At 42.2% G+C, this 9,882-nt stretch overlaps 1 protein-coding gene across 5 annotated transcripts; it reads left to right on the top strand.

Annotated features, from left to right (window-relative positions):
• The first annotated feature begins 743 nt into the window (after positions 1-743).
• On the top strand, positions 744-8,970 carry nfyc (nuclear transcription factor Y, gamma). 5 transcript variants are annotated; one of them, XM_010774512.1, is made up of 9 exons: positions 744-886; positions 2,726-2,821; positions 3,777-3,947; positions 4,619-4,660; positions 5,637-5,678; positions 6,522-6,671; positions 6,958-7,062; positions 7,172-7,228; positions 7,825-8,970. In XM_010774512.1, exons 1-9 carry the CDS (start codon positions 773-775, stop codon positions 7,942-7,944), a joined length of 897 nt encoding a protein of 298 aa, XP_010772814.1. In that variant the 5' UTR covers positions 744-772; the 3' UTR covers positions 7,945-8,970. The 5 variants fall into 5 exon arrangements, with proteins under 5 accessions (XP_010772814.1, XP_010772806.1, XP_010772826.1 ...); XM_010774504.1 differs by having other exon boundaries at positions 5,637-5,705; XM_010774524.1 differs by lacking the exon at positions 4,619-4,660.
• The last annotated feature ends 912 nt before the right edge of the window (positions 8,971-9,882 follow it).

The raw sequence follows: 9,882 nt of genomic DNA, 5'->3' as shown, positions 1-9,882 counted from the left end.
CAGTCGATTTTACGGTACATTAACCATTACCATTATATTTACTTACCTGAAGAATAGCTTGTCTGGGCGACTTACCGTGGTGGCTTCGACTATTATATAAAAGGGGTAATACTTTATCTCAGGCGTTTGGCCTCACGCAGACCTCGTAGGTTGTCCCGGGTGTTTCTTCTTATTGGACTATCTTATGTCTGTCGCTTTAATCTCTTGTAATATTCAGTCCGAAATTTCCGGTACTTTTATCTAATATGAGTTTATTGCTTAGTAAAGGAGTTTAACATTTAATAAATCCTCCGACAGGGAAAATGGAACTGCGAGAAGTTAGGTCGAAGTACTAGAAAAAATAGGCCGCGTCAACCGTTGAGGACCGTGTGGCCTTTAAAGACCTTTTTTTAATTAGCCACCAGTCAACTTCTGTGTCTATCGTCGTCGGTTCCCACAAACACGAACATCAGGAGTGTGAAGCTAAGTAATTTGCCACTAGAGAGAGGCCTGCAGACGTTTACAAATGTTGTGGACAAACAAAGGGTTAAAGGAATAGAAATGTGATGTTTGTGTGAATCATGATGAAGTTATGTGGAAGTAGTTGTGTAGTCGAGTTGACACCTATCAATTTGATATGGTAATTGTATACGAATCAATGTTTTGCAGCACCTGTGAATGTGATGCAGCTATTTGGCACTCAGGTCCTGAGTGATTCATAGCTGATATGTGTTTGATGAGAAATACTCTGTGGGTGTATTAAAGCAGTTGTAACTCCACCTCCTCTGTACAGATGATCAGTGCAGAGGCTCCGGTCCTGTTTGCCAAGGCAGCACAGATCTTCATCACAGAGCTCACCCTCAGAGCATGGATCCACACCGAGGACAACAAGAGACGCACGTTACAGGTCAGACACGCTAATGGAGATGAATTAACTACTTATCCTTTATGTTCTCCCTTTATGACACACGGGTTACCTCCATCAGGTCAGGCTTCAGTTAAGGAAACCAACTCATCTGGCAAATTCCTCCTCTTTATCTTCCTACTCTCTTTTTATTGGGATTGTTAAAACCATCTATTGTGATTTTATTATCTCTTGTACATTTCTTCCACCTTTTTCTATTCAACTCGTTAAACACCTTTACATCATTTGGTTGTCTTGCTTTCTATTCACTGAATGTCTGGGTGCGTATAAAAGCAGAGGCCCCATACCAGCGCCTCCTTGAGCACCTCTGTCTCCCTCCATTGGCTTTGAAAGCATACCCAGGCGTGTGCCGGTGACCCACTTTCCCTCTGGTGCCATTTTGCCTGCTCTGCTGTCCCAAAGTGAAATAAGATGGTGGGGGGGGGGACGTTAAGAGAGGGAAACCATGAGAGCGTTTCTGGGAACAGTTTGGGAAAATCAGACAAGAGTCTCACCTGGATGTCAAGGGGGGGGGGAAACTGTGAAGCAGAACATGAAAGCCCTTAAGTCCACTTTATCCATTCACATACCTCTGAGAGATTAGCAGCCCATGGATATGTGTGTGTGTGTCTGCCAGAGCAGGTAGGAAAAAAAAAGACAGTGTATCCTAGATGGAGAAGTCTTAAATTGAAGACCTACTTTGGACATGTGTTCACTTTGCTGTTTTCTGTGCTTATCCAAAAGCCTTGTTAGCAATACACTCAGGATTAAGAACTCTACACTGCATGCATTAAATAGAAACTGAATATACTGTGCTGTTAAATGTTCTCTACGTCTAACAGCACAGATGTAGCATTAAGTACGTGTGAAGGTTGAACGTCATAGATGTGATATTTCCGTGTGTCGAAGTGAGAAAAACGCCATCCTTTTCCCCCCACATGTTCACACACACATACACTCACACACACAGAGCACGGGTCCTATTGTGAAGAGGGCACGCCAATTAAGGTCACCATAGCAACACTCATCAATAGAACAAGTGTAGATGTGACCTGGTGTTACGAGATATTAATCAAGCTACTATAAATAGCCTCTTGTGCAGGGAGGGCCACAATGGGGGGTCCTGACAGCCAATATCCTGTGGAAAATTCCACAGAGACAGCACACTGCTGTGGATATAGGAAGGGGAGTAGAAACAGAGTGTGTGCTCATGAAAGCAGGAAAGTGTCAATCCTGTTGGTCATACATACGCAGGATGTGATTTCTTTTTTGTTTTACTGGTCCCCTTTTCTATAATGGCAAATGGTTAAAAGCAAAGTTGTTGAACAAGTTTAAGAAGAAAGGTCAAAGGCCTTCCAAAATGTTAAAAATACTTTAATCAGATTTTATTTCATGGTAAAATTCTTAAATCCTAGACAATGCTGGTGATACAGTTAAGGAAAAGCTTGGTTACACCCAAACATAGCCTCACAATCTGTTTGTTTGAGGTTATTGTTAGTAGAGAGCCTTGGACTTGTTTATTTTATTTTAAGGCGCACCCTATTGACCCTTCTGAGCTGCCTTTTCTTTTTTGAACACATTTTGTCTTGAAAAGCTGTAACAAGCAAATGTTGTATATTGTTTATTGAAATACTTACTAGTCGACTTGGTTCTGAATGAATCCTTTTGATCTCAGTTGTCAACGCTAACACTGCTAGGAACTTTATTTCCATTCCCCAGCAGCCCCTTGTGAGGCTATTTTGGGGAAGTTGACCTCAGACCCTGAGGCATGTTTAAATATAGGCTGGCAAGTGGCAAAGTCTGACCTCATCACTTGACCCTCTCTGTCTGTTATGTTCACAGAGGAATGACATTGCTATGGCGATAACAAAGTTTGACCAGTTCGACTTCTTGATTGACATTGTGCCCCGGGACGACCTGAAGCCACCTAAAAGACAGGTAGGTAATCACACGCTCAGCAGTTATAGGGCAAACAGCAGATCTCTCCAAAGGTTCTGGATTATAATGTTCTTCCACATCAAAGAGGGTCTCGGGTGCTTTCCCATTGTTGGCAACTTGGAGGTGCTGTAAACATCCTTGACTGGAAGCTGGGGTTAGACAGCGTGGGCTTTCAGTCGGATGTTTGCAGCATCTTATTGCCTGTGACAGCCAACACAAACTCCAGTGATGACGCTAATTTCTACAATTAGTAAGAGGGAAGCACATCTTCATCGAGCATGGAAATACGTCCTCATCAGGGAACAATACAGTTTAGTGCCTCCTTACAGAAAAACAAGATACCGATTTAAGTTTTGCTCAAGCAAGAGATTGGTGGAATGGATCCAAATGTATGCTAACAGATGGAGGAGTGAGATATGTAAATCCATTGTCAAATATACTGTCTCCAGGCATGTAAACATCCTACACTCTCAGCTGTGTTATCATGGAGCTGGGAGAAGGGTGTTTACCCTCCTGGTGATGGAGAAACCTCAACTATGACGCAGAAGGACACAGTCGGTTTTACTGATCATTTAATTATTGATTGGCCTCGGGTTGAAGCCCTTATGCCAGCAAGCAAATAACATGCAGAGTAAACTGAATACCAACAAGCTCTGGCGTAGAATTTAAGGGCTGACCCAGAAAGAGGATGGGCAGAGTATACCTATCTTACAGTAAAGTCACAAATGTTTGATACTGCTTTCCCTAAAAATGCTGAAGCCACAAGGCCCTTCTGTATGGTATGGACCAGTATGGTGTTAGTAATATATCCTATATCCAGTTTACATTACCCATCCCCAGCCACATCCCATCAGTTATTTATCAGACCTACCCTCCTCTTCCGTTACACCTGCAAAAATAATGAATGTAGATGTAATGGACTGATAGGCCTTCGGTGTGCGTGTGTGCTCTACAGGAGGAGATGCGTCAGTCTGTAGCTCCTGCAGAGCCGGTGCAGTACTACTTCACTCTGGCGCAGCAGCCTGGAGCCGTGCAGGTTCAGGGAGCTCAGCAGGGCCAGCAGCCCGGGGGACAAACCACCATCCAGCCCGGACAGATCATCATCGCTCAGCCACAGCAAGGACAGGTACTACTGACACCTTGTTAGAAGAGCTTCCAACAGGGTTTACAACAAAGGACACGCATCACATTTTTTAAAGAAGCAACAACGAAATAAAACTACAACTGGATATGAGAATTAAAGCCAATATCACCTTATGCCACTTCAGCTTAGGAACTTAACTGCTCCCACAGTCACATACATTACTAGCTACTGAAGCCTGCACTGAACACAACACACATATTCTATTATTTGAACACTTCAATTATTACCTCTCACACGTAGTTTATTTATCACACTCTACAATCAACCCTGTCATGGAAATCAAGCTGCTGTTCCTCGAGTCAGCACACTTTATTGGTATTAGTCTTAGCTCACATCCAGCGGCTGACCACTCTCCCACCAGCAGGAATAACTAAATGAAAGTGAAATTAAATGTCTATAAACACACACATGTATTATTCATTATTCATTTAATAGTTGATAACCAATCCATTAACCCATGAATCTTTGCAGCTCCAATGGACTCACACAAAAATGTGTATATGTAAATGTATTTCATCCTTTCTTCCAAGAAATGAGCTGAAAGAAACAAAAACAATCAACTGCTGTTTCTTAATGGTCCCTATCGCTATTGGCCAGACTGCATTTCTTCCACATCTGGATCACATTTTCTTATTGTATTTTGTCGGGACTAGATGCTGCAGGGTGCCACCATGCAGCAGTTGCAGCAAGTGCAGGTGCAGATACACCCAGGGACACTTTTCAAATGACACTCTCTCTCATTTTCTCACTGTTACTTCTTCTGCCTCTGCGCACTCTCTCTTTCCAGCTTGGTCTTTGCATGTCACTCAGCCATGGTCCTGGGCTGCTGTGCTGCTTCATGCTGCTTCAGCAGGCTGCCTTTAGCTGAGCTGTCAGACCCGTTTAGACCTGGCCGGATGCACTTGCACTGTCACTGCTGCAGTTTAGAGCAGGAAGGTCACAGTTTGACACTCATCTTACATAGACTCCTTAGTGGGCAAATTACAAGGGATTACTTTTAAAAGCAAGGCCTTGAGAGATTATGTGAAAGTAAAACATTTGACTCCCTTAAAAGATGGTTTGTTGAAGCGCTTTTGAGATGAACCCTATGAAGCTTCTTCTTAACTGTCATTGCTTATTTAAATGTATTTCCCCCAGTTTTATGTTCATCCTACAGGATATCTGTTTAAGTGTCTACTAGCTCATGCCATGTTTGGTACAATTATAGAGTAAAGTATAAGCAGGACACATTTTAGAATGAAGAGAGTGGATAGGAAAGGATGATGGGCAGAGATCACAATTTATACTGTTCATTTATTAATCTGGGTGCAGAGTTTTAGTGTCGCAAGTTGTCACTGTCTCTCTCCTCTCAAGTGCTTATGAAACCCCAGTTGACATTACTTAAGCATCTTAAATGTCACTATGATGTACCTGCTTTTTAAAATCCCGTCAAAACTCCAACAAAATGTCTTCTTTTACCCGTTATTGACATTTCACCTCTGCCTATTTAACTTTCATAAACGCATCATTAAATGTCATTTTACCTTCCACTGTTTGCTGCCCTAACCTTTTTTGCTTTCTACGCACACACTCCACACCTGCTTACATTCACGTGTTCAGTTGTTGCAATCGCTGCTTTCTCACTTGTGTGTCTTTCTCTCATTTTCTCATTCAATTCTGTCGGGCCGTCAGATGCTGCAAGGTGCCACCATGCAACAGTTACAGCAAGTGCAGGTGCAGTCACAAGGCACACCCATCACGGTAAACACACATGCACATGTAAATGTATGTGTACAACACACACACACAGAGGCCTCAGCCCTGGATTTGATTGCTGCCTACACACAGGGTGCTGCCTACACACAGGGTGTTTCTCAATGTCGAGGACGCTTGCTTGGTAGCACATGTCTTCCGAGTCATTTCCTTCAGAAGCTAGGCAAGAATCCTTCCTGGCATTCGGAAAACGAAGTGGAACAGGCGAGCAATTGTGCAGGTGTGCGTCATATGCGAGTCCCCGCTCTACATTTTCCGCCACAGATTTTGTGAAATTGGTCTGTGCGCAAAGCATTGTGGGGATTTTAAGACCGTGGAGTCTACACATGTGCAGCCTCGAAATTTCTCGCTAAGAAGTACGCCGGCCTCGGTAGAATTCCAAGTATGCTGGACATTGGAACAGTCCTTCGGCGGATTCGATGACGTAGTATGCTTGAAAGAGTGGCTCTGGAGCAGCCTTCCTCGACATTGAGAAACACCCACACTGTCCTGCTCAGGTGACGGAGGCCCGCAGGGGTGACCGCAGAGATCAGGTGGCCTCTGCTAGATAGTGTGACCGCAGAAAACAAAGGGCGGTCTGGAAACCTGCCTCATCTTCTGTGCCTTTCTGCTGATCTTTAACAGACATTTACAATCTAAGAACACATTGGTTTACATTTTTATTCCAGGGAAGTTAGCGATTTCCTGGTTCTTTGCTTTGTGTCAGTCATAAGCTACATCCTGGTAAAAGTAGTTCAACGACTAATACTGTATTGCTTCTCTCTTCTTTTCTGTTTCTGTCTCTCTTTCCTTTTACTATATAAGAGTGCACCTGTAGCCATGCAGGTGGGTGAGGGCCAACAGCTACAGATTGTCCAAGCCCAGGGTCAAGCTCAGCAAGGCCAAGGCCAGGGCCAAACCATGCAGGTCATGCAGCAGATCATCACCAACACAGGAGAGATCCAGCAAATTCCGGTAAGAATTAACGTCAACATGAGAACAGGAAATAAATGAGTAGTGAGAAAATGAGTAAAGAAGTCAGTTTGCTGCATATTTGACATGGCTTTTAGACATGAAAAAACATGGTGTCCTAGTGAATTATCCATCATTCACTTCTTGATGGGAGTTAACAAATCACCAGAGGAAAGTGAATGATTCTCATTGCTGTTGTCCAGAGCAGGAAAATGGCTGTGACCTCTGGGTTTCAATAACCTCTGCTCACAACCTAAATCTGTCTCCCCCTTGTGTTGACTGAGTGTAGGTGCAACTAAACACAGGCCAGCTGCAATACATCCGTCTAGCCCAGCCTGTGTCCGGAGCGCAAGTGGTTCAAGGACAGATTCAGACTCTCGCCAATGCCCAGCAGGTAAGCACTGAAGCAACAAAAAATAGCATTCATAAAACAAATTATATTGTAGCCTGTTTTTTTTTATCTTATGTTTGTTTCTTTAATTCAACATTTATTTTCTTTGCAGCTCACACAGGCAGATGTACAAGGACAGCAGCAATTCAATCAGTTCACTGATGGACAGGTAACGAAGGCAAAACATTTAATGAGTTACAGCTGTAACAATGACAGGGGCATTTTCAGCTTAATGTTGAATTTAGCATCTTTTAATTTGAGTCGGTGTTCTTATTTCTGGCTTGTTAGCATTGTTTTCTCATATATTTGAGAAATATATAATATATTATAAATATTTATTTTGTATGAGAAACATTTTTCTCATACTTTTATTATCATTCAAAATCTAAGGATGATTACGTGTAACTTAGAAATTGAGAAAATGGACACCACTTCGCCAGATCACATTTAACTAGTGCAGAAAATGCTGTTAATTTAACCTCCAGTTAACCAGGCAAGCCTTATTGAGATTACAAATGCAATCTTTAAGACTGCACTTGCCAAGAAAACCAGTAATTACGGTATATTACAATTAAATGACATCAGACAGAAAACCCAACTTATCCAAAAAAAATGAATGGAACAGAATACCATTTTGTTTTGTTTTTAAAACAACAAATTCAGCTGAAATATTTATTTGGAGAAAAAAACTACAACGCAACCAGTAACAACTCTGTCCTAAACCATGTAGTCACACAGCCTCTCTCCCTTCTCTCTGTTCTACAGCAGTTGTATCAGATCCAGCAGGTGACGATGCCGGCAGGACAGGAGCTGAGCCAGCCGATGTTCATCCAGTCCACCAACCAGACGGTCGACGCTCAGGTCACACAGGTCAGCACAGACTGAGCCCAACCAGGAACCTTTTCTCCACACACACAACATGCATACCAGACCATGTGATGCCGCCAGATGACACCAACTTGGACAAAGGACACTTTAAAATTTCAAGCACTTCTCTTGCAGAAGAGAGACATGAAACTTTCTTTGCTTTTGTAATACATTTAGGATTAAAACACACAAAAGGGATGGCTAGACACAGGTGTACATTCACCTACATCTGTAGATAAAATAAGCATCCACTGCCACGGAAAAAGTCTACACGGATCTATCACCTATTCTTCCTCTTATCTCATGTCCAAACCTCAAAGACAACCTGCTCCAGGCATCACTGTGGGATTCTTCTTTCCTTCTGGGAAACCACGAGTAATACTTTCTTGTTTTCCATGTAGTTGACGGATACATTGATGCCATTTACCTCAGATATCACTTTCTACAACAGTCAATCCAAGAGATCTTGAGAAGAGGTTATAGGGTTCAATGATACATTTAGTTTCTCTTTTGTGTTGTACTCCTCATTGACGATGAAGCAAGACTTTATGTTTTAAGGGCTTCAATCCGTAGGTTAATTTAGTATTTGTGCTTTTATTTCAAGAAGCCAAACAACAGTCATCATTACTCCTCTGTGTTTCTCCTTACTTCCCCCTGTTGACTTTAGAGCGGGGAATCTCTTCTCTGCCTCTACGCAGTTTCACACAACTTTCTCTGCCCGGCTGGTTGTAAAGTCTTTTGCCCTCGTTTAAGTCTCATGTACAAACACATGACTCCGTCTGGAGCCAAAAACCTTTTTATAAAACCTTTTTTTCTTTACAATTAATTTTCTTTTGGTTTTGAGATGATGTTTTGTCGCATATCTTCCCCCTATTATTTTTTGTACAGTAATGATTATTATGAGTGTTCTTATAATTGTTGTTTTCGCATGTAGTTCAAACTGCCAGCATGACATGCAATAGATGGGTACAATATTTTTTTTTGATGTTCCTTTTTGTAAGCAAAATGTGTTTGTGAGAAAAAAAATAAAAAACATAACTTGTCTAAGAGTAATGAGTTGGTGTCATCGTATACTAACCCATGTTTTCATTGTTTTATTTTAAGCGCCTTGCTAGTGAGTGGACTGTAGGCAGGGAGACAGGAGAGAAATGCAACAGCACAGCAAGAGATAAACTGGAACCAATCCAGTCAGCATCCTACTGTATGTTCAGGTAGACGCAACCCACCACCAGAACAAGAAATATCATTGAATTACTGCTTTTATAGTTGCATTTATCTTATGGGCGACAAAATAGTATTAAATGATCAACACTCATAGTTATCGGCACAATATTGGTGGTTTAAAACATGTTGGTTTGAGGCGTGTGTAGTTTTCACAAATGGCCATAGGAGGGCAGCACTGATTTAACAACTGTAAATGCCACTGAAATCCTGTATCGGGGGCACCTGATATATTGCTGAACTCAAGGTTAATATTTTTCACCAGGAGCATTGCTTAACAAGCATAGACACTGGCAAAAATGTGCAATCAATAAGTGCCCACGTTGCACCCAAACAGACTAAATAAACGCAACTAATCGTGTTTCTGCTGCCCTCCTCGAGCACAAAGGACAAGCGGTTAACAATAGAGTCACGAGTTATTGTGCTGGAGACTGCTCAGCTCCTGTGAGATCAGACTGCATTCCTTATCTGACCTAAATCTTAAGAGGTACTTATGGTGGAACAGAAAGTTAGGTAGGCAGACAGATGCAGGGGTCTCATATTGTCACACTTACACCAAGTAAAAGGTCTCGAAAAGTTGCACTTATCACTTAGCGGTGTTTTTTCCAGCTCACATTGACCGCTAACTACACAACTGTCTGGTTAAGCCCACGGTGGTCAGAGCCACAAGTTGACATTACACAATCTGGAGGTACCTTTCCTAATCGACTTAATCACTGTACAATAACAGAATTA

This window comes from Notothenia coriiceps, unplaced genomic scaffold (genome assembly GCF_000735185.1).
Source record: "Notothenia coriiceps isolate Sejong01 unplaced genomic scaffold, NC01 NC01_scaffold00000339, whole genome shotgun sequence".
In the NCBI taxonomy this organism is placed as follows: domain Eukaryota; kingdom Metazoa; phylum Chordata; class Actinopteri; order Perciformes; family Nototheniidae; genus Notothenia; species Notothenia coriiceps.
This window is presented reverse-complemented; position numbering and strand designations above follow the sequence as displayed.